This window comes from Acartia tonsa, chromosome 5 (assembly GCF_053477335.1).
Source record: "Acartia tonsa isolate MP-2025a chromosome 5, ASM5347733v1, whole genome shotgun sequence".
NCBI classification, from domain to species: domain Eukaryota; kingdom Metazoa; phylum Arthropoda; class Copepoda; order Calanoida; family Acartiidae; genus Acartia; species Acartia tonsa.
In genome coordinates this window covers 32,604,366-32,629,261 of record NC_137264.1, presented here as the reverse complement: position 1 = coordinate 32,629,261, position 24,896 = coordinate 32,604,366, and the positions used below count along the sequence as shown (strand labels likewise).

General features: G+C 32.9%; 1 protein-coding gene and 1 long non-coding RNA gene across 2 annotated transcripts in view; one reads left to right on the top strand and one right to left on the bottom strand.

Annotated features, from left to right (window-relative positions):
- Positions 1-20,853, bottom strand: part of LOC145319313 (uncharacterized) — a 33,639-nt gene extending 12,786 nt beyond the window's left edge. Inside the window, exons 1-7 of the mRNA XM_080161387.1 lie at positions 20,636-20,853; positions 8,490-8,650; positions 8,054-8,191; positions 7,077-7,199; positions 6,704-6,784; positions 5,685-5,837; positions 2,002-2,166 (exon numbers count right to left, since the gene is read on the bottom strand). Coding sequence (XP_080017513.1) covers positions 2,002-2,166; positions 5,685-5,837; positions 6,704-6,784; positions 7,077-7,199; positions 8,054-8,191; positions 8,490-8,650; positions 20,636-20,663 — 849 coding nt within the window. The 5' untranslated portion in view covers positions 20,664-20,853. The remainder of the gene's footprint in view (positions 1-2,001; positions 2,167-5,684; positions 5,838-6,703; positions 6,785-7,076; positions 7,200-8,053; positions 8,192-8,489; positions 8,651-20,635) is intronic.
- LOC145319314 (uncharacterized) lies at positions 13,339-14,222 on the top strand. The gene is made up of 2 exons (XR_013879806.1): positions 13,339-13,441; positions 14,064-14,222. It is a non-coding gene; the product is annotated as an uncharacterized LOC145319314 (long non-coding RNA).
- Positions 20,854-24,896: the final 4,043 nt, after the last annotated feature.

The window sequence follows — 24,896 nt, the reverse complement described above, 5'->3', positions numbered from 1 at the left end:
AAGCTGCCGAGCCCCTTGTTAAAACTTTTTTTTAGCCCCAACAAAACATGGATATCTACTTTCGTTTGTAACATAAATATTTGGGGATTTATAACTTGAGATTTGTGAAACAGAACAAAAGATAAAATAAAGAAATTATAAACATAATATAAAAGCTAGATTTACATCTATAAAAAATAACTCAAGAGCCAAACCGTTCAAGGAAGACTAACAGTGAGCCAGGGAAGCGACACTTGTAGAGATGCTTTATATTCATAAGGATGAATATTAAACGAATTTTTACTTCCAACACCTAGTAAAACACGCTCAAAATTAACAGTACATTACTACATACCTAACCTTTTATTCAACTTTACATTTTCGTGCATTATTGTTACCTATAGATATATCCTTACTTACACCCCCCTCCCCCTTAATCTATTTAAACTTCTAGTGGCTCCCCCCCCCCCCTCCATAATTTTTAATGAAAACCCCAACCAATTTAAACACATTTTTGTCGTGGGGACAATTTATACGAGGTGAATTTTACAACTTTTCGGAAACTAGCTTAACACAACCACTGAACCATTAGGTATATTCAATGAAAAGGAAAACCACATCCAGCTGTTACCGAGATCTTAAGCTCCAATCTGACAGACATTAAACTACTTTGAATACAAACAACTACTTTAATTCCTCAATGAATCTTAATTGAACCAAAGTTATAAAAAACTTGTATGTTGTCAAAACGGCAACGTTTAAATTCAACTGATTTTATTCTGACACAGCAGCAAAATATTCCTTTTCAATATCTTTAGTATGTTGAAACCTAAACTACAACTAGGGACATTAATCGAGCCGACCTTCTTGCTACATAAAACCATTTCTAAATTTTCTCTATCTAAAAGGAACCATCTTACATAGGAGTTAAGAATAAGTAATAGGAATTAAATACAGAGATCCCTTATAAAGAATAACCATTTTTAGTATTTAATAGCGTCTACGCCACTAGAGGCACATAGGGATGGAGGAGGCCTCTATGACCTTTCTACTTTAAAGGGGTAGTTTCACGAAATGCATTTGAACTTAATTTAGTGAACCGCCTATTTTTTCTTAGTTAATGGGGTAAACTACATTTAAATAGCATATATTTGAAATGAATTTAATTTTCTACCACATAGTTATTAAAATATCAAGACCTGAAAATTGTCTTTTTGTGATATATGCAATTTAAAAAGACGATTATCAAGTCTTGATATTTTAAAAACTACGTGGTAGAAAATTGAAATTTTTTCAAATATATGCCATATAAATGTAGTTTAACCATTTAACCAGGATAAAATATGCGGTTCACTAAATTAAGTTCAAATGCATTTCGTGAAACTATCCCTTTTAGTTTAAAAAAGAATACCTAGTATTTTTTTTTTTTTGGGGGGGGGGTATTTTTTTCAGGGGGAATTTCATTAAGGAGGTTAAACTAGGACCTACGAGAAGCTTCAATGTAAAGGATAATCATATCGGTTCAACGGTTAGCGAGACCCTTTGGCACAAACAGACAAATATAGACATCCAGTTACTTTTATAAGGATTTATATCCTTTTTAGGGGCAATCAAATACTTAAATTACCCATTACTATTCTTCTCCTATTATGATCAATGTTAAAAAGAAAAACAATAAGTTAACTGCATAACCGTCACCAACTGCCAAGGTAAAAATATATATTTATTGGCAGTCAGAATTAATGCAAGATTAACAATCATCATCATCAAATTAGATAGCGCAATTATTAACATTAATTTTAAGCTGTGTAGTTGATCATCTAACTTCCATAATATAGCATAGGTTACATTCTCTGGGTTATGTAACAGTTTATTTTTATCATAACATAAATAGTTATCATTATTAAAAGGATTAATTATTAAAAAGAAAGAATTATAATTACAACTAAAGTTGTATATTTGAGGTGAAAAATACTTAATACTAATCAAGTAAGGAATTTCGTTCAGTATTCTGGCTCGAACCTTCTCACTTTCCGTCGACGATGTTTGTGGAGGCGGTTCAGATTTTCGTTCAGATTTGTGGTTGCTGGATGAGCTGTCGCGGTGCGAGGAGGTGGAGCTGCTCGTTGATTTGCCGCCGCTGCTGCTGCTATTGGTCACCCCAGCCGACTCTGCTCGTTTGTTCCTCTGAAAGATATAAAAATTATTAGATTTATTGTAATGGATTGATTTATGAAACTTCTGGTGCTTTTACTCAAATCTATTTTTGAACCAAACCAAATCTGCCTCTCCCACTTTATTTTTAAATTTCAAATTAAATTTTAACCAATGTAGATGAGGGAAAGAAAGAGTTGTTGATTTGTTATTTAAGATAAATGCCCTCTTCCTTACTGATAACTTCTCATTTTAAAGTTTCTAACCACAATTGTGAAATAATCATTACATAAAAATTACTAAAGTTTAGAAATAAATGTAAGTATAAAAACTAGATCCGTCCAATTTTTGGTCAATTTTAGAATCCAGAATCCGAATCCGGAATCCGTATTTTTTATAGCGGATTCGGATTCTTAATAGTTAATTGTTAGGCTAAAACTAGTGTCTTGAGTTTTTTCTTTCACCCCCCCCCCCCCCTCTTTGAAGGCAAAGATCACCACCCTCCCTCTCTCCCCACCTACACCATCAAGTGGAGAGATCAGAAAATATGAAAAAACGCAGTACCCGGTATAATTTAATCCCTTATTTATTCAAACATTTTAAAATATTGCTAAAATCCGGAATCCGTCAAAAATTAAGAATCCGTAATCCGCGGAGAATCCGTTTTATTTCACAGCTAGCTTAAGCCAGGTACAGGTTTACCTGAGCATACCAAAGAAACTAACTAGCAGAGGTGTTCTAGGAAGGTATTGTGAGTTCATAACCACTCTCACTTAAATCGTAGCTGTAGCTTCCCTACTATGATTTTTTTCAAAATACATTTTCTTGGCTGCTGGGTTTCAATTTTTCTTTCTACAATTATTAAATAAATTGTTTGTTTCAGCGATCTATTTTACAAAGTTTAAAGAGCAAATCTAACTGTTAACTGGATATTTCAATCATATAATCCAATCCATCAATGAAAAATAATAAAAATTCATATTCTTTTACTAATTATAAAATTTTAAAGTAGATACTTTCAAAGTTATATAATAGACATTTAGGCTAATAAACTATCCTTATCTTTCATTTAATTGATGAAAGCAATGATAAAAGCCTTTTTGATCTGTATCAGATTGTCCCAGAACATTTCTGAGACAATTCTGAAACACCTAGTATATTTTTAATTTTTCTACTGCAAATTTTATCTTTGAAGTCAAAGATAAATAAGATTATTTTAAACTTAATCATCTAAACTATAATATGTCTGAAGCAAGTAAACTGAAATAATCCTTACACTATCAGGTAAGTATGGCAAGGTCTGTGTCCAATGTGGCAAAAAATATAAGGAGAGTAGGTGATACTGAAATAGTTTACATAGTATATTTAATTCTCAAAAAAAGCGCGGTTAGAGCTATACTACACAACTAGAACAAACTTCTTAATAGAAAATATATTTCACTTTATTCAAGCCTTCTCAATTTTAATCATTTAAGAGTTTCTGACAGGTGATATCAGTACATGTTTAACAATATGATCAGATAATTGACACAAATTACATTTATGATTGATACCAGAACCTTTTTCTTGTTTGCTGAACAAATTATTAAAGAAGGTCTCTTCTTTTTTTAAGGTGTTTTATTATTTAGAATCTGATATACTAATTCAGATGATCTATACAGACCTGTATTTTTTTTCAATCTTTGGGATCTTGCAATCAAACAAATATTACAATTGCATTTCTGCTCTATTTTATCACCTGAACATGTATTTCTTTGCAGAATAAGATCTTCATAATTAAGCATAGCAAGTAATTTAGTTAAATTACCAGTATTTTTTTTGGCAGTACTGCATGTGCCAGTTGGAAACACAGGATTGTTAATGTTATAGTTCAACTTCATTAAATATACAGAAACTATCAAATGATTAAAATTGAGAAGGCTTGAATAAAGTGAAATATATTTTCTATCAAGAAGTTTGTTCTAGTTGTGTAGTATAGCTCTAACCGCGCTTTTTTTGAGAATTAAATATACTATGTAAACTATTTCAGTATCACCTACTCTCCTTATATTTTTTGCCACAATGGACACAGACCATGCCATATTTGAATGTTAGTGTAAGGATTATTTCAGTTTACTTGTTTCAGACATATTATAGTTTAGATGATTAAGTTTAAAATAATCGTATTTATCTTTGACTTCAAAGATATAATTTGCACTAAAGAAATGAAAAATAGACTTGGTGTTTCAGAATTGTCTCAGAAATATTCTGGGACAATCTGATACAGATTCACCAGGCTTTTATCATTGCTTTCATCAATTAAATGAAAGATAAGGATGGTTTATTAGCCTAAATGTAGATTATATAACTTTGAAAGTATCTACTTTAAAATTTTATAATTAGTAAAAGAATATGAATTTTTTAATTATTTTTCATTGGTGGATTGAATTATATGATTGAAATATCCAGTTAATAGTCAGATTTACTCTTTAATATTTGTAAACTAGCTTGCTGAAACAAACAAACCATTTCATAATTCTTGTAGAAAGAAAAATTTAAACCCAGCAGCCAAGAAAATGTATTTTGAAAAAAAATCATAGTAGGGAAGCTACAGCTACGATTTAAGTAAGAATGGTTATGAACTCACAATACCTTCCTAGAACACTTCTGCTAGTCAGTTTCTTTGGTATGCTCAGGTAAACCTGTACCTGGCTTAAGATAGCTGTGATTTATGGGCGGATTCTTGTAAAAAATTAGACGGATTGCCAACCCTAATAAAAACTACTTTTAAATAGGTATATTCGTAAGTCTGACAGCCTATAATGTAAATATCATGTAATCAGGGTATAGGAGCACTTCCTAGAAATCATATGTATTACGCAAGGAGGGAGGGAACATTGGGCTGTTTATTACATTAGTCCATAATATAATAACGTTTACCTATTCATTGGCCTAACAACTTTGGGGACTTTTATTGAATATCGATTAGTTTGATACATTCAGTTTTGTGTCCAAATGTTTTAAAGACTCAGTTTAATCTACAGAAGGGATAATTTGAGTTTCGTCATCGGGATGTACAAAATTTTATCAGCCATTAACTTATCCCCAGGGTTTCGGATCCGGATCCGCAAGGATCCGCATATTTTTGAGTCCAAGGATCCGGATCCTTAGACTCCAAAAAATGCGGAAAAAATGGAAAAATCTACCTAAATTTATATAAAATCTCAGACATTCTCTTGATGAGAGCCAATCTTTAAGGTTTAGGTTCAGACTTGAAAACTTAAAGTATTTTTGACTTCGAATTAAAGAATAAATATTTTTGAAAAATTTGGTGATTTTATTTTTATTGTCAAAGATCCGGATCCGCACTGACCAAATTTTGAGGATCCGGATCCGCATAAAATCAATGCGGATCCGAAACCCTGCTTATCCCTTTAGATCCCTGGGTATTCCGAGGTCAAATAAAAAGAATAATCTTTAAATGTTTCCCTATACACAAATTGAATAAATATACTTTATTTTACGAGACGTAATCACCACCCGCCCCCTTTATTTAACATCTCAAACATTACCTCTTTATTCCTTTGTTCGTGGAGTTCTTTATCCAATTGTTTTCTCTTAAGCTCTAATAATTCTTTTTCTTTTCTTAATAAGTCCATTCTTATTCTTTCTGTCTCTTCCTCTGCTTCCTTCTGTCTGTCTCTATCTGCAGACTTTCTGGTACCCTAGAAACGTATTAGTTATTTTATTTTATTGTTATTGTTAAACTAGCGGCTACACACATAGGGAACCTAGGGTTACTTAACGGAAGGTGGAAGATGGGTATTTTTTCTATGGGCTTGTAGAACCCTCATTTAGAAAAGGAATGTACCTTCACTGGACCCATAAGTACCTTCATTGTAAAGAAGAACAATATCTGTTCACCAGGGGCAGGTTTGATCCTTTGTTACAAACAAACCAAACAAACACACACACACACACACACACACACACACACACACACACACACACACACACACACACACACACACACACACACACACACAAAGACTGCTTCTTTACTTTTTATGCCAATATCAAATAAACTTAACTGAAACACTTAATTAATGTTTAATAGCTGCGATTCTTTATTTTCTATAAAAGACATTTATTACGCATTTTCCAGATGTACAATGTAAATTTTCTTTATAATAATAAATTATTAATAAAAAACGTTTGTTGTCTGGCATACAACTGATTAGATGTGTCATAAAATCAATCAAGCGTAAAGAATATCAGAAAAATCGATGAAAATAAAAAAAAAAAGAGGTATTGTTTGATTATTAAGGCTTAGAAGCTAGGACTTATCATGTCTCGAGTTTCCCAATGTTTGTTTAAACTTTAACCCATTTTATTAAAAGGCTATGCTACTATAGGACGTAATAGAATTAACATAAAGTCGTACAGGTCAGTTGACAGGGGCCCGGGGGGGGGGGGGGGAGCCATTGCAGGGGTTAGTCATAAAATTAACCCCCTACCATATTTAATAAAAATAAGGGGAGTGGATTTCTGTGCTCGGTGGGCATTTGAGGGAAAGAAACGTTAATTGTACCTGTGGTATACTGTTCATACCGCCGGGAAGCTTCTTTGGATTGATTATGATTTTATTATTCGTGCTTGATCTTGGTTTTACCTACAATCAAAAAAGTATTGTCAAATCAAAAGCGAAGATTTCAATACTTAGGGTAGGTCTGTACGTACAATGGCTACACACACACAATAGATTTGTACGGAATTTTCGTTCAGACTTCTGAATACCTAACGTTGATTGAAAATGAAATGAGTGGTTACTTAATCTTTTTATGTCTGTCCGTCTGATTTGTTGAGATTCGCTTTTATGGATGTTGTAATTCTTGTTATTAAAAGTAAAGTTACTCTTCTGTTACCTAATTCGTTGTATGTTTTTTTTAACCTTATTAGATTACCTTTAGTATCGGCCATGCCGGGTCTATCGTACTCTTTACTTTTGTATCAAGATCGTGAAGTTTGTCCAGAAACATTTCAGCATCGTTCCAGGTCATCCGCAGTTTGTACAGACTCTTGCGAATCTGAAATTATTTTAGGTTGTTTTATCAAAATGAATAAAAACAGTGTTTCGGAGCCGGAGCCGCCATATTTTGCTGGAGCCGGAGCCGTAATTTTCGTTAAAAAACGGCTCCGGCTCCGGACTAGATAAATAAAGAGATTTTTTTAAGAATTATAATTTAGTAACTCTGTTTTGTCATGTGCAAATGCCCCTTTTAAGTTTTTCAAGTCCATTTTTATCAAAAATTGAACTTTTAAAACCTTCAAAAGTAAAAAATAAAATTTTTCTTTTATGGGGAAAAATATGTCAGAGTTTTTCTTGATTTTAGGTTGGAGCCGGAGCCAGAGCTGGAGCCGCACCAAAATCAAACGGCTCCGAAACACTGAATAAAAGTATAGATGGGTAAGTATAGTCCCTTTTGTGACATCGACTCTTAAGGGCGTTTCTTCATATTTTCACAGTAGCTTTGATAGGTAAATATCTCGCAGATGTAGAGCTCCCCGCGAAAGGGTTAGAAATACGGCGAAACGCCCCTCAAGCGGCGATGTAACAAAAGTGACTTGAATATATCCGAATAGATTTGTCACCCTAGATGCGCTGAAAAGTCAAATCGTCCAACTTCATAAGGAACTAATAGAGCACACTGAATCATTTCAATAATAAGAGCAACATAATTTTTTCGCTAAATTATTTCCCGAAAGCTAGATTTATACTATATACTACGAAATTCAACTATTTATAGCTGACTTTTTATATATTGATGAATTGAAATTATAACGTTCTTTCGTCAAAAAGAATAAATCTTCTATTCAAAGTATGTCCGGATTGTTTCTACACTGTATTCTTATTAATGGTCCAATTTAATAAAAACCTTACCTCTTCATCTGCATATTTAAAGATAAAGCAGAAAGTTTGAATTATATTTTGACCAAAGTAAGTGATATAAGGTTCTCCATGGTTCTTGCAGATTGAATCCATCAAGTATATGTGGGACAGATGCCGTTCTTTTGGAATCTTAATTATAAAAAAGGTAAGATTATATGGGTATACATCTTTAAAATGATGATAAAACAAAATTAACTCTTCCCCTTCTATTAATTTAAATTATTGGATAAAATATTTTGTATCAACCAATCAAGCTAATATTAGTACCCAAAGTTTTAAAGTCTACGTGGTTATAAACTTCGGATACCTGTGTAATTTACAGACCATTATCCCTTCCTCCCTGGTTGCATTATGAAACTTTAAAGTCTAATACCATCCTTTGATTTTCACCTATATTAAAAACTGTACTAAACTATATCATGTTCACCTTTCTGATTGTGCTCTCAATCACTCCGACAATCTCGTTGGCCCGTGGCTTGTTCACGTTGGCGAGCTCCGTCAGGGCGTTGATGACGTTCTTGTCATTGCCCATCAATCTCGACAACTCCTTCTCATAGTTGCGGGTAAAATTACTTTGATCTGCCATTCCTGAAACATATGTTAACATATATAGCTAATGTAGTTTATTAAAAACCCATCCCAAATTAATTTCACTATAATTTCTATTTCTTCTTGAAAGGAGTTGTTGAGTAGATTGGACATGTTAAACCTATTACAAATAAAGCCTACGACGAATACTAAATTAACTTTAAAAGTTTTAAGTCAAAGGTTAGCAGATAGGCAATTCTTGAGAATCGTTAAGTCCGTCGCGTTAGAAACGTTTCTTATAGGCAAACGTGTAAATTTTTGAGCTATTTTACTTATAATAAAGTAAAAAGATCTGAACCGAAGGAATCAGGATCTCACTAAACGCAACCCGATATGGTTCTCCTCTACAGTGCAGCTACCCAATCACAATATGCATCATCTATATGACTTACTAAGTCCATCGGTCTGTCAGATGGATTATGCATGCTATAAAGACAAATATTACAAATCAAGAAATCTATAATTGTGAAAGTTTCTTAGTTTCGATCAGATATAAATATTTGTCGTCCATCCTTTCTATATCTTTATTTTCCTCTATTTTAAGACCTTTTTTCTACATCTGTGCAATAACATATTTTGTACGTCCGTCCATCAATTCGAATTAAAGAAAGTTCATAATAGCGGTAAAAAATTATTAGGATCAAAATCTAGTTTTGTTATCCATATTTTGTAGAATTGAATATTCAAGCAATACTGAATACAATAAAATAACATTAACAATACTGTAGTTGTAGCTTTATCATATTAAAATAGGAACGAAATGATTGGCCTGCTTGGGACCAATAATGTTTCAAGGAGGTTGGGGATTTCCTGGATTTTGACTAGTGATCATCACACGTATTAGATTCACCTTTATATGTAGTGAATTCCAATATATTCAAAAGGTGTAATTTAATAATTCCAGATTTTATTCTGAACGAGTCAAAATGAGTGTCTGCATGCCCCGCGCGCCTGGGATAGAGAGGGACTGGAATGCGTCGAGAAAGAGGACAAGAAGAAGTCACGTAGGTATTTTATTTTTAAAAAAATTATTATGAATAGAAGCCGGCGGGCCACGCAGAATATATACGGATTAATATTAATTTAAAATGCAGTGGTAGTAAACTGAAATCGAGGAATATAATGAAACTGTGATATGAATATATATATATAATGAACCCGATTTTAATTTAAAACCATTGCAAATCTTTGGGCTCTCCAAGGAAAGTAAGTATTCATCTCAATATCTTGGTGGACCTGAGTCCCCTAAATAAGGTACCTAAGATATTTCTCCAAAATTGATTTTAAAATCTGCAGCTTTGTCGTCTATGTAAAATAATTTTATACATATACCCTACTATGTTGTCCTATAATAAACCCATTTAAATGGATTTCATATATAATCGCAAAATGTTTTCAATCAAGGAATCTTCTCACAACTCTTAAATTCAAAAGTTAGAAATTTTGTTAATTTACCCCTTTCAAAACAAAGCTGGGGATTTGATGTACCAGAGTCCACTAGGGAAAGGAAGTGATTTCCCTAAAACAAAACCTCAGTGGACCAAAGTACACCAAGAATGGGAAGTGACTTCTCTAAAATGAAGGGATGTCACTTTCCTAAATGAAGGGAAGTGACATCCCTAAAATGAAGGGAAGTGACTTCCCTAAAATGAAGGGAAGTGTCTTCCCTAAAATGAAGGGAAGTGCCTTCCCTAAAATGAAGGGAAGTGCCTTCCCTAAAACGAAGGGAAGTGTCTTCCCTAAAATGAAGGGAAGTGCCTTCCCTAAAATGAAGGGAAGTGCCTTCCCTAAAACGAAGGGAAGTGCCTTCCCTAAAATGAAGGGAAGTGACTTCCTTAAAATGAAGGGAAGTGACTTCCCTAAAATGAAGAGAAGTGACTTCTCTAAAATGAAGGGAAGTGCCTTCCCTAAAATGAGGGGAAGTGCCTTCCCTAAAATGAGGGGAAGTGCCTTCCCTAAAATGAAGGGAAGTGACTTCCCTAAAATGAAGGGAAGTGACTTCCCAAAATGAAGGGAAGTGACTTCCCAAAAATGAAGGGAAGTGACTTCCTAAAAATGAAGGGAAGTGACTTCCCTAAAATGAAGGGATATGACTTCCCGAAACTGAAGGGAAGTGCCTTCCCTAAAATGAAGGGAAGTGACTTCCCTAAATGAAGGGAAGTGACTTCCCTAAAATGAAGGGAAGTGCCTTCCCTAAAATGAAGGGAAGTGACTTCCCTAAAATGAAGAGAAGTGACTTCTCTAAAATGAAGGGAAGTGCCTTCCCTAAAATGAGGGGAAGTGCCTTCCCTAAAATGAGGGGAAGTGCCTTCCCTAAAATGAAGGGAAGTGACTTCCCCAAAATGAAGAGAAGTGACTTCTCTAAAATAAAGGGAAGTACCTTCCCTAAAATGAGGGGAAGTGCCTTCCCTAAAATGAGGGGAAGTGCCTTCCCTAAAATGAGGGGAAGTGCCTTCCCTAAAATGAAGGGAAGTGACTTCCCTAAAATGAAGGGAAGTGACTTCCCAAAAATGAAGGGAAGTGACTTCCCTAAAATGAAGGGAAATGACTTCCCGAAAATGAAGGGAAGTGACTTCCCTAAAATGAAGGGAAGTGACTTCCCTAAAATGAAGGGAAGTGACTTCCCTAAAATGAAGGGAAGTGACTTCCCTAAAATGAAGGGAAGTGACTTCCCTAAAATGAAGGGAAGTGACTTCCCTAAAATGAAGGGAAGTGCCTTCCCTAAAATGAAGGGAAGTGATTTCCCTAAAATGAAGGGAAGTGACTTCCCTAAAATGAAGAGAAGTGACTTCTCTAAAATGAAGGGAAGTGACTTCCCAAAATGAAGGGAAGTGACTTCCCAAAAATGAAGGGAAGTGACTTCCCTAAAATGTGGGGAAGTGCCTTCCCTAAAATGAGGGGAAGTGACTTCCCTAAAATGAAGGGAAGTGACTTCCCAAAAATGAAGGGAAGTGACTTCCCAAAAATGAAGGGAAGTGACTTCCCTAAAATGAAGGGAAATGACTTCCCGAAAATGAAGGGAAGTGACTTCCCTAAAATGAAGGGAAGTGACTTCCCCAAAATGAAGGGAAGTGACTTCCCTAAAATGAAGGGAAGTGACTTCCCTAAAATGAAGGGAAGTGACTTCCCTAAAATGAAGGGAAGTGACTTCCCTAAAATGAAGGGAAGTGACTTCCCTAAAATGAAGGGAAGTGATTTCCCTAAAATGAAGGGAAGTGACTTCCCTAAAATGAAGAGAAGTGACTTCTCTAAAATGAAGGGAAGTGACTTCCCAAAATGAAGGGAAGTGACTTCCCAAAATGAAGGGAAGTGACTTCCCAAAAATGAAGGGAAGTGACTTCCCTAAAATGAAGGGAAATGACTTCCCTAAAATGAAGGGAAGTGCCTTCCCTAAAATGAAGGGAAGTGCCTTCCCTAAAATGAAGGGAAGTACCTTCCCTAAAATGAAGGGAAGTGACTTCCCTAAAATGAAGGGAAGTGACTTCCCTAAATGAAGGGAAGTGACTTCCCTAAAATGAAGGGAAGTGACTTCCCCAAAATGAAGGGAAGTGCCTTCCCTAAAATGAAGGGAAGTGACTTCCCTAAAATGAAGGGAAGTGACTTCCCAAAAATGAAGGGAAGTGACTTCCCTAAAATGAAGGGAAGTGACTTCCCTAAAATGAAGGGAAGTGACTTCCCTAAAATGAAGGGAAGTGACTTCCCTAAAATGAAGGGAAGTGACTTCCCAAAAATGAAGGGAAGTGACTTCCCTAAAATGAAGGGAAGTGACTTCCCTAAAATGAAGGGAAGTGACTTCCCTAAATGAAGGGAAGTGACTTCCCTAAAATGAAGGGAAGTGACTTCCCTAAAATGAAGAGAAGTGACTTCTCTAAAATGAAGGGAAGTGACTTCCCAAAATGAAGGGAAGTGACTTCCCAAAAATGAAGGGAAGTGCCTTCCCTAAAATGAAGGGAAGTGCCTTCCCTAAAATGAAGGGAAGTGCCTTCCCTAAAATGAAGGGAAGTGACTTCCCTAAAATGAAGGGAAGTGACTTCCCTAAAATGAAGGGAAGTGACTTCCCTAAAATGAAGGGAAGTGACTTCCCTAAAATGAAGGGAAGTGACTTCCCTAAAATGAAGGGAAATGACTTCCCTAAAATGAAGGGAAGTGACTTCCCTAAAATGAAGGGAAGTGACTTCCCTAAAATGAAGGGAAGTGACTTCCCTAAAATGAAGGGAAGTGACTTCCCTAAAATGAAGGGAAGTGACTTCCCGAAAATGAAGGGAAGTGATTTCCCTAAAATGAAGGGAAGTGACTTCCCTAAAATGAAGGGAAATGACATCCCTAAAATGAAGGGAAGGGACTTCCCGAAAATGACAATTTATACCTGAAAACTGGCATTAGGATGACAATTTTATTTTTAATCAATGATTGGACTGTTGTAATATTCTGGAGGTCTATTAGAGCCCCCTTCCCTCCCCAATACATTCCCTCTTTTATTCTGTTTACCCTTAAAAGTATTTTGTTTACATTTTAATTTATGGACCTCATTGAGTGATATCAATAAAGAAATAATAATTTTCAAAGCACATTGATATTTTGTTTAAATCACCTGTATTGTCAGATGCCAGTTTAAGACAAGCTACCTTACATTCATTCTATTATTCTAGATATGACGAAATCTGGAGATAACCTAAAGCAAGGATGACCAACTTTCAAGCCGAAATCTATGGATACCCAGAAAGACTGGGTAAAGATAATGCCTATTCTATCAGAACAAGGAATGATTCTTTGATTTAAGCCACTTCTCAGGTTTAAATTCTATTGCTGTAATTTGGTTTGTTTTATCTGGTAATACCCAATTTAATACAACCCTTGAAACCCCCCCCCCCTTACCTTCCCTCACCCCTTCTTTATTTATCTCGTTTTATTTTTCCTCTGGAAAGCAATTTCCTTTATGTCTGAATATTCCCTTAATAATTTTTAGTTAAATTTCAAGACCCTACTCATAGTTTAAACTAAGTATCCATACTATCCAGATAAAATATAGGGATAGTTGCATAAAGCGCATTTAAAAAGTTTGTTTGCATGCATACTTTACTAGAATGCCATTTAACATAAATAATTTTATATTACAACAAATAGCAATCAAATAGACACCACCAAAAAAGTCATCATGGAAACAAGACAGCCATTTATGTTGCACTAACGGCTGTGCCCCTAGCATCTATAGCCTCTATATTAGTAGGGATATGGAAGGTCAGAAAAATAGACTAAAACCATACCTAGGCTTATAGAGGTAGTTTAAACAATTAAAAAAAAAAAAATAATAATATGCAGTTCACTAGATTCCAGTTTAAATGCACTTTGGGAATCTACCCCTTTATGGTTTCCTTAATTCATCAAAGAAAAAGAATTTTATTTTGGAAACTAGATCATATGGAGAGATGTATCAATGAACAACGAGATTCCATGACTCAGAAATGGAAGGAGATAATTGGCTCTCAGTTATATTTCACGGAGATAGAGTTAAAAACCCGCAATATGATCTTCAAACCACCACTTAAGGATTTGGCTTTCCCCCGTTACTAGTCACATTTTTCTCAAAATTTGAGTAAAATTAAATTTCTTTTATCAAGTTGAAAGTCCTCAGAGTAAGTACCATTATTGTTTTTGTTGAATTTTGGTTGCAATATTTACCATCTTGTAATATCTTTATGGAAACAAAAGGTATCAAGACAATTATTAAGTACAGTGCCTTTCGAGACTTACCTATTGGTTTTAAATTATAAAGTTCTGGATTTTGAATCAAATATAATTTAAAATGATTCCCCCCCCCCCCCCTAGATTGATAATGCTGTAACAATGAGTTACTCATAACTTGAAAATGCCAGTTTCTATGAAACATGATACCGAAATAGCACATGAAATATAATCAACCAAAAGTTAATGCTTAGGAATTCTCCTTATTAAGAGCTAAATGCATCTATAGTAATAAATACGCTACGGTCTACTCTTAAAGGACCACTGGAAACTCCCAATTATTTTGTGGTTTCTTCCATTCAGTCAGATATTCACAGAGATCCAATTATAGAGAAACTGCAATTGTAGATATTAAAGATTCTAAGCATTACAAATCTTTATCATTGAGAAATTCTTCCTACAAAAATTAATCAAACATGACAACCTCCATAAAAGAGAAGCTCCAAAACGATAGGCAAACGAACATTAACACCCGTACTGTTTATAAACTGAGAATTATCAGAATATGAATTTTTAAAAGTCTAATCAAAAGTGTTAATTAATTTGCTGAGAACTGCTAAATATAGGATAAATTTTGAGGACATACTTACATTTTAGCGGACTTGATATAGAGATGCTTCGCTTATAACGTTTTACTGTGTTGTCCTAGGAATCAGTTCCATAAAGTCAGATCAGTCGGATGATAATATCACATGGATTTTGTGTTGGAAAGTAAATAATCAATATGTTTAAAATGGACATACGGGTTTTCTGGTCACGATTATAGAGTCGCTACGTCGGCTAAATTATACCTAATCTAATAGATCACCATGCAAAAGTTGAAATTGATGGAAAATTCTAACATGCTAATTTACCTACCAAAAGATGCTATCCGTTCCAGTCGTACGGAAGGACGTACGGACGGAAGGACCCGACTTAAAGAAAAGCTTTGTTTTTACTAAGCTAACAAATTTTTGATAGTTGAGTAATTAGAAGATTCCTCAATGTCACTATTTTCTTTATCCACATTAAATAAATCCAAGTTTACCCATTCCCCCCCCCCCCTTCCGATTTTGTTTTTTTTTAAATATATGCTTCCTCCTACTAGTATTTACCTATACAATCTTAGGGTGAATTTTCTGATAGCAATCAATAAAATATACAAACAAAACTTCTGACTTTTTGGAAGATATTAAGATTTAGTGATTAATGGCAATCGCTTATATTCTTTTCTCACTTAGAATTGCATTAGGTAATTCATAAATTATTGTACACATTAGGTAGGTACCTACTATTCAGGAAATAGTTTCCTGCTCTATTTATTCTTGGGATCAGATCCTTTTACTGACCATTTATTGAAAACAAATTTTTCAAATAAGGATTCTAATTTGATGATTGGAAGTTATTCGAATAACTGCTAATAAGCGATGAAATATTGATAAATGGATCAATTAGGTATACCAATTACGAAATGATTTTTTTTTCTTTCAAATCATAAAACCAATACGTGGTTCTCAGCTGTTGTTGGGGGTCAACCTAGTAAAATTGACGACCTATCCATTGGCCCCCACAAATATTATTGTTTTTTACTTGTTGGTAGACCGGATACCTTAAATTATTGATATGCATCCTATACTAATATTTACAAAAGATCGATAATAAGTATTTTTAGAAGAAACCTTTATTTGACTGATTTGGATAATGGCAAGATGTGTACCTATTGTTTAGGAAGGTGGGTAACAATTTAGAGCAAGGTCATTTTTCCTTAAATGTTTCATCCAGAATATGATATAAACAAGGATAAAAGCGCCCATAAAAGTCAAAACACAAAAAAAAAAACATTATTCAAAATAATTTGTGACAAAAATTCCTATGTAATAAAAAACAACTCTGAAAATAACTAGAGCTAAGTTCTGTTGTTGAAAGTAAATTTTTTCCCCCTAACTTTTCTCCACATAATGGGATAAAAAACATTAAAGATGTGCAATTGATATTTTTTAACTAAAATATTGTTCATGATTATGAGACAAGAATTTTCCTATATTAAATAGGAAATTTTTAAAAAAAGTAATGTTTCCCCTCCTCGTTTCTTATGGAAAGAAATAAGGACGAACTATTCGAGATATAGGGTAGCTTAGTTACTAAATATCGATGAATTTTGCCTTATCTTTTGTTGGAAAACCTTTGCCTCTCCCTTTATTTTAAGTTATTAAAAATATATATTTCCAGCACCTTCCAATTTAAGTATAGAAATATTTTGCCTTTTCATAAAGAACTCTTTTTACAACTAACCTGATGCTTCATAAGTTTTGGTTTTATCTACTTTAATTTTTAAGCCCATATTAGGATGAGATTTTGGTACGGAAATATAGGTATCTGGTGAACGTCTCAGTATGATGCTACAAATATTAAGTGCATAGTCACTCCTAATATCCTGTATTCTAAGATAAATCAAAACATTTAAAATGATCAAAACACAATGACACATTAGGACAATACTGGCAAATAAATAACCCTAAACATAAAAGCTTGAAGGTCCCTTGACCTAAATATGCATATTGTTTTAGTTTTGCCTGTTTATCGACTAATTACCACTGATATGCAGGCTGTCAATTTTTCTTAAATTTATGAAGTTTATAAAAAAACTTCATTATTTGGCAATATAAATTATTTATAGACACTTGGATAATGATAACCTTTACCCTATTAAGATTAATTCATTTCACGTGAAGTATTGTTCTTTTGGAAATAGATAAATATTGCATGTCTTTAAAGACTTACTTCTAACTACCTTAGAATATATTCTATACTGGTAGAATTTTAACTTATGTTACAGGTAATATGTAAGTCCATAACCCGAAATAATATATTGGCCGGAAAGGCTTATTTTCTTGTATTTAGAACAAAGTTAATGCAGTATAATATTAATTTGAAGTCATATGTCTATAAAGGGATATATTAATATTAACCAATACCATCAGTTAATATCATAAGAGGACTGGTAGTTTATCCCTAAAAAGTACAACCTAATTTTCGAGCAGTTATTAGATTTTTCTTCGGATTCTATTTTGTATAGGTAATTAATTATCTGTCTAATTCTCTATTATATAGACGGCAAATCCCACAAAATTTAATAGATATCCAAGTTTCTAAAATCATTTAGTAAATATAGCTGTAGATCAACTTTTTAATATCAGAATGTAGATAAGTTGAGAACTATCATAATCTTTTCAGAAATACACATGAATTTTGGTTTTCATCCCAGTTTTAATTAAACTCACATTAAAAAGAGGAACATGTAGTATTATTACAGCACTAAGTATGATGTAAGGAATTAATAGAAACATGTTTAGACAAAATTAATTGTTGCATACACCCTATAAATACGATTTGTAAAATCTTGATGTCTGTGAATTTTAGACTGCAGAATATCTCTGGAAATGAAACTTAAACCATAGATATTACTCTACCATATTAACAATAAGTCGAGTTAAATTGATTAGTATGCAAGAAGCTTATAACAGAAGTATATTACTATAAGACAAAATATTAGACACTGTACGAATTTATTGCCTTATTCTTTGTGTATAGTACTTTTTAATGCTTATGAAGTTACCTTTTATTTGGATCTTACACCAGATTATCATGCACTCTGATAAATTAAAGTTTGCAACAGAAACAAAATTAAAAGTAGTAGCTGGCTAAAATGACAATAACCTTCCCCCCCCCCCCTTCCTATTGGATGAACGATCTGACCAAAAGATGATATCTATGTTAACAATTTAAATTGTCAACAATTTTTCCCCTGTCAGATTACCTATGTATAATCTACTTGCCTTTTACTAATTCTCACACAGAGTTTTAAACAGATAGGACACTTCAATTATATCTTAAATTCCGTCCTTCATTTCAAAATGCAGGAGTTCTTTGTTTTTGAGGATTTTTGTCGTACAAAAAAAAAATTAACGCTTAGATCTTTTTAAATATAATACCTATAAACTATACCATTACCTACGGGATGCATCCTTAAAATTGAAAACTCAATAGTCAAAAATAAATTGTATGTATTGAAATTGATGAAATATCAAATACTGTTTAAGAGCATGCTTATTTTTTGTAGGACCTAATTATAGAGATTCTGTGATTATAATGTTGTACCTAGCTGTTCTAGGAATCATTTTCAAAAAGAAATAGGATAAATACTTATATAAGAAGAAAAATGTCGCTAAAAAGTAAAAAATCTGCATGTTTTAAATCAACGTACAGACTTTGTGGTATTGATTATACAGTTGCTACTCTGTCTAAACGAAACTGTTACAGAACTGATCATGTAAAGTTGAATCTAGAGGACAACTTATAACAAGTTTCAGCTAAAGAGCAAACCGTAACGGAAGGACATACAGACATTTCTTAATTATAGTAAGGCCTTTTAGTAAAGCGAACAAAGTAAAAAATTAAAAAACTAGTAAATCTTACACCAAACATTGACGAAAAGTTTCTTTTCTCGCAGTTGATACTAAAAGGCACAAATATTACTTGGATATAGATAAATGAAATTTTCAATATTATTGTTAAAATTCATTCTTCCTGCAAATCTCAATAATTCGAAGTACTTAGCTTAATAATAAATAAGTTAATATTTTAGATTTATGTTATTCATCGAAGTTATAACCTTAGCAATAATAGATAATTGTTAATTTAAATATTATAAGTTTCCCAAAACCATTTTGTTTATCAAAATTTTCAAGACTTGAATTACTTTCAAGTAATTAGCAACCAACAGCCAAACGTTTGTAGGAAATTGGTTGTGAATGTAAAAAAAAAACAATAAAACAATGCTAGAAATTCAAAGTTTTAAAAAATCAAGTCACAAGGACTGTCCAAAGTTTCATGTGGGGACTAATGATCATAACAATATATTTATATATATTTATATATTTTAATGTCTTAGCATAGATTATAGCGTCCCATGACCACCGGGATGTATAGCACATCTTATTAGAATATTATTAAACATGCAATTAAAGCTATTGTTCTTTATCAGAGCTAAGACCTTTATCTTGTAAATGAGGAAATGACAACTACAATTGATGCTTTGCTATACTTGATGATTTTAGGAAAAAATAGCAATACCTTCAAATTCAAAACAAGCTATACCTTGTATTTTTAACTTTTACAAAACATAACAATGAGGTAGTTGTGATTTTATCCATTACGGGTAAACTTAAAGCATAAATCTCGTAAATAGTTTCTTCAGTATTATCTATATATATTTATAAAAATGTCACCACCTGAATTGTTGGTCATTTTAACACAAGAAAAAAAGTAACATGTAACATGTAAAAAAATATGCTTATTTCAATTGAAGGCTGCAAAAAGAAAGAATCCAACTACGGGAATACTTGCTTCGGTAATTTAGACCTAAACTAATAAAAGAAGGGGATGCTTCGCAATTTTGGTTAGTGGGATTAAAGAATTAGATCAGGGAGGAAAAAATTTAAAGAAATTTTAGATTAAATACCATTAATAATGGTATAGACAATTGAATTAATTTATACGCCACAAGGGCGTCGCACTTTTTTCCTCCCTAATCCGTAAGTTAGTTTAGGTTATTTCTTATTCGTTTTCGAAGCAAGTAACATTTGATTTTCAGCCAAATTGTATCAGCTAGGGTTAGGAGACTGCCAGTGAACCTTAGAAGTACGAAGAACAGTCAAAATCCAGGTAAGATGTCCATGGCCTGCTTGGGACCAATAATGTTTCAAGGAGGTTGGGGATTTCCTGGATTTTGACTAGTGATCATCACACGTATTAGATTCACCTTTATATGTAGTGAATTCCAATATATTCAAAAGGTGTAATTTAATAATTCCAGATTTTATTCTGAACGAGTCAAAATGACCCATACCCGCCCACCCTGTTAGTGGGATTAAAGAATTAGATCAGGGAGGAAAAAATTTAAAGAAATTTTAGATTAAATACCATTAATAATGGTATAGACAATTGAATTAATTTATACGCCACAAGGGCGTCGCACTTTTTTCCTCCCTAATCCGTAAGTTAGTTTAGGTTATTTCTTATTCGTTTTCGAAGCAAGTAACATTTGATTTTCAGCCAAATTGTATCAGCTAGGGTTAGGAGACTGCCAGTGAACCTTAGAAGTACGAAGAACAGTCAAAATCCAGGTAAGATGTCCAAAAAATTTCAATAAACTCTGAAATATTATAAGTCAAATACGTTACAATTTCAAGAATAAAACTTTACCTAATTTGGCCTGCATTTTCACGGCCATCACCGTACAGGACAACACCCAGAGGCTTCCCTGCAAGTCTCAAGATCTCATATTGCCCTCAAAATTGCACATTCTTGTGAAATTATTGCATTAATTTTACGAATGTTTGGAAAGTAAGTTGTAGTCGTGGTGCAATTTGATTTCAATATGGCGTTGGTAACATCTCTCAAAAATAGAACAAGGTTGCCAAATAAAATATAAATATTAAAAGTTTAGAAATTAAATAATTTTAAATTAAATTTTTTCGATAAGCAAAACAAATACAATTTCTTTTTATTTAAAATATAAATATATATTTTTTTTAAAGTTGGCAACTTGTATTTACAAGGAATGCTACACTTTATAGTTTTAAGGATTCTTATTGGTCGAAGAAAATTCTACTTTCTTATGATTGGCTAAAAGAATATTAATAAGGAAAAGTAAATATTTCTTGTTGCTTTATTTATATGTTTTTTTAGCATTCTATGTTCTATACATCAATACTATCATTTTAGTAGTGAAGCTACTTTAATTTCATAATTACAATTGTCCGTCCGTCCGCAAGAGACAAAGCTATGCTATTCACTAGATACACGCATGAAACTTTATGTAAAAAAAAATTTCTGTCTTTTCATGAATTTTTTTGTTTAAATATAAAATCATAGCGACTATAGTATATACTCCCATGTTCCTCTTTGGACAAAGCGTTAAAGGCTATAGACGAAGCCTCTAATATCACAAAAAGAACAATTTTATGATAGATTCGATGCATTTTAATTTATTTTTAATTGTAAATTCTCCTCACAAAAAAACCTAACAAGGCACAGAAATAATTCTTCTGCAAAGACAAATACTGTAAAAAAAATGTAGGAGAGACAAAACTGAAACTGGAGAGGAGGGGGGGAGGGTGTTATTCTTTTTTAAAAGCGAAGCTTTTCTATAATTAGGGTCAGTCCGTCCACCCGTCAGTCCGTCTGGAACGGATAGCTTTTTTTGTTAATTTGGGCATGTTAGAATTATCCTATCGATTTCAAACTTTACATGGTGATTCCTATAGTAGTTAGGTACGATTTAGAAAGCGTAGCAACTCTATAATCATTACCAGAATGTCCGTACGTACATTTTAAACATGTTGATTTTTTTACTTTTTTAACTCGATTGATCTGATTTTTGGAATACTGATTCATAGGACAACACAGTACAATGTTTAAAGCGAAGCATCTCTATAATCAAGTCCTAAAAACATCAGTATGTCTTTAAACATTATCCTGTATTTGAGTAGTTTTCAACAAATTTAAATATAATTTTTTTTACTTAACGTTTATACATTTATGTTCTGATGTTTCAGTTATACACTCTACAAATGTTAATGTTCGTTTGTCCTATCGTTTTAGAGTTTCGCTTTTATGGATGTTGTCATCCTTGTCTTTTGTTTGTTTATCACTTTAGGTCAGATAGAAAAGGTTATATAATTGGGTACTGGGCCCCAATGGTTTAGTCCACAGCAGGTATATAGGCCCTACAGGGTTGAGGAGGGGTTATGCATAGCAAATTTTCCTCTCATTTTTACTTTTCAAAATAGGAGAATTCGGTTCAATGTTCAATAGGCACTTTGTTAGATTAAGTACCCATAGAATATAATTAGATTATAGAATATGCTTGGAGGAGAAGATATAAAACCGTAAATTATTCCATAATCCAAAGTTGTAGAAACACGTTCTAGCAATAGTTAGCTTAAATTTATCGGTACTTTTATCAAATCTTGATAAGTTACAACACTTTTAAACTAGTAGTGTTCAACCTTACAAGAACTTACCAAGAACTTTAATTTTAAGAATAGGTAATCAACGATACAAAGTAGATGATATCTGTCTGTTTGTTTGTTTGATTGTACTGAAGGATCTCGTTAACAACTGAACCGATCGGGTTCTCCTTAACAGGGTAGCTTTTCATAGATCCCTGGAAGGTTTATAATTACTTTGTGGGAACCACAACCCTCCCAAGAGAAATCAACCCTAGAAAAAAAAGTATCCCCCCCCAAAAAAAAAAAATAATATTAAAAAAAAACTAAAATTAGAAAATGTGGTTGGAGGGGAAGGGGGCAGCCCCCTCCAAAAAATGAGGTTTGGGATTCAACTCTCCCCTCAAGTGTCATTTGAGGCTTCTAGGGGCGAAGCCTCTAGTTTAATATATAATAATAAGGAGTTTTTATTGTTAATTTTTAACAAACAGGAATTCTACTGTCATACATGCTATTATAATGTAAATATTTAGAAGCTTTTAAGACTTATAATTTAGCTGAAAATTGTTTAATGGAATATTTATCTATTTCTTTGAAAATGTCTGCATTCCTCTTCCCCCCCCCCCTTCCCCAATATAATTAGAATGTCAACATTTAAATAATTATTTCATGGATATTTAAGGATTAAAGATTATTGGTGGAAAAGTTTGGACAGACAAACCTACTTATAGACTAAACCCAGGCCTAGCTATTGTAACAATCAATTACACAAAAAATCACGAAACCATTGGAATTTAGCTGGGGGTATATCTTGTTTTTTTCATGTAACTAAAGAGGGGTGGGTAAGAAGGGGGAGGAAAAGGGGAAGGTGGTTGTGGGAAAATTTTCCCTTAGAATTGTTTGTCAGAATATCATTCCCTTTTCCCTGGACTAAACCTAAACGTGGTTTGTAGTTTGTTTGTATTTTGGGAGGGGGTCGGAGGCGGATGAGAGAAGATGAAAGCTTTTCCTTATTCTTCAAAAATATATCATTGCTGTAAAAATGAAAGTTAATGTAAAGCACTTATATAAAATATCTACTCTGTTGTTCTATCTTACTTGTTTACATGTAAATTAAAATTTTAATTCATTATTCATTTTAACACAATTCTTGAAATACTTCTTGTTAAGTTTCAATTCTTTAAATATTTCTTCCAACTTTTTTGCTTTAGGTAATAATTAAGAAAATTTGTTATCTAGTATTTCTTACTTTATTTTGTTAAATAGAATTTAGAAAGATAGATGTATATAAATAGATAGATGGACTTATAGATAGATAAATAGATAGAGATAAAAAGACAGATTGATAGCTAGATAGAAATAAAGCATATAGATTGATAGATCATTAGAAATGTTTAGTTAGATAAATATGTAGTTAAATAGATATATAGATGAATAAATAGATAGATAAATATGTTTAAAGAAATAGATAGATAACATTTAGCCATCTGTATGTGTAAATCCATAGTTTGTCTTCTGTCTATATTACAAAGTGAAACAGACAAATTTGACACAAGCAGTGTTTTTAATTGTCACTTTTTAACCTTGAAATTTTTACCCAGTTATTTGTGAAATACATTTTTTTCTTGTTTCTCTCAATTTTTAAAAGTAAAGCTTTTCTATAATCAGGGTCCGTCCGTAACGGATAGCTCTTTTCTTTAATTTAGGCATGTTAGAATTGTCCTTTCGATTTCAAACTTTGCATGATTATTCCTATAGGAGTTAGGTATGATTTAGAAACGTAGCAACTCTATAATTGATACTTTCCGTACGTCCATTTTGAACATGTTGATTTTTAACTTTTTTTTACTGCAACCTTATAGGTATGTATGTGATAAAATTATTCGATTGGTATGATTTTTGGCACGCTGATTCCTAGGACAACAAAGTATAATATATTAAAAGTGATCCATCTCTATAATCAAGTATAATCAAAATGTAAGTATGTCCAAGTTCCTAAACATTATCCTGTATCTAAGCAGTTTTTCAACAAACTTACAAAAAAAAATTTACGACAATGTAGAATATTTTCTTCAATTCCAAGCTTATTAGTTTACAACCCTGTAAATATTTTACAAATTTTATGATATGATTATCCCATTAACTTAACCCTTACAGATCGGGGGGGGGGGGTCATATTGACCCCCCCTCTATTTTTTTCAATGTCATTTTTTTTGTAGGTAAGATGGAGAGCTGTGACTTCATGACTTTTTAAGTTTAGTAATTATGCGTCGGCAAGAGTTGATTTTATTAGGATATCTGGTCTGTGTCGGTCGTGGTGTCCGGTCAAAGTCGGTTGGGTAGCACCAAAATTTAAAAAAAATTCTAAATAGTGTTGTGTATAAGGTAGAAACCTATATTTTTTTTGGTGAATACTAAGATATCAATGACCTTATGAGAAAAGTGGTGTTATGACCGTTTGACCGCACCCTGACCGACTTTATGACCGATTTTTGTCCGGCTTTTACTACAGA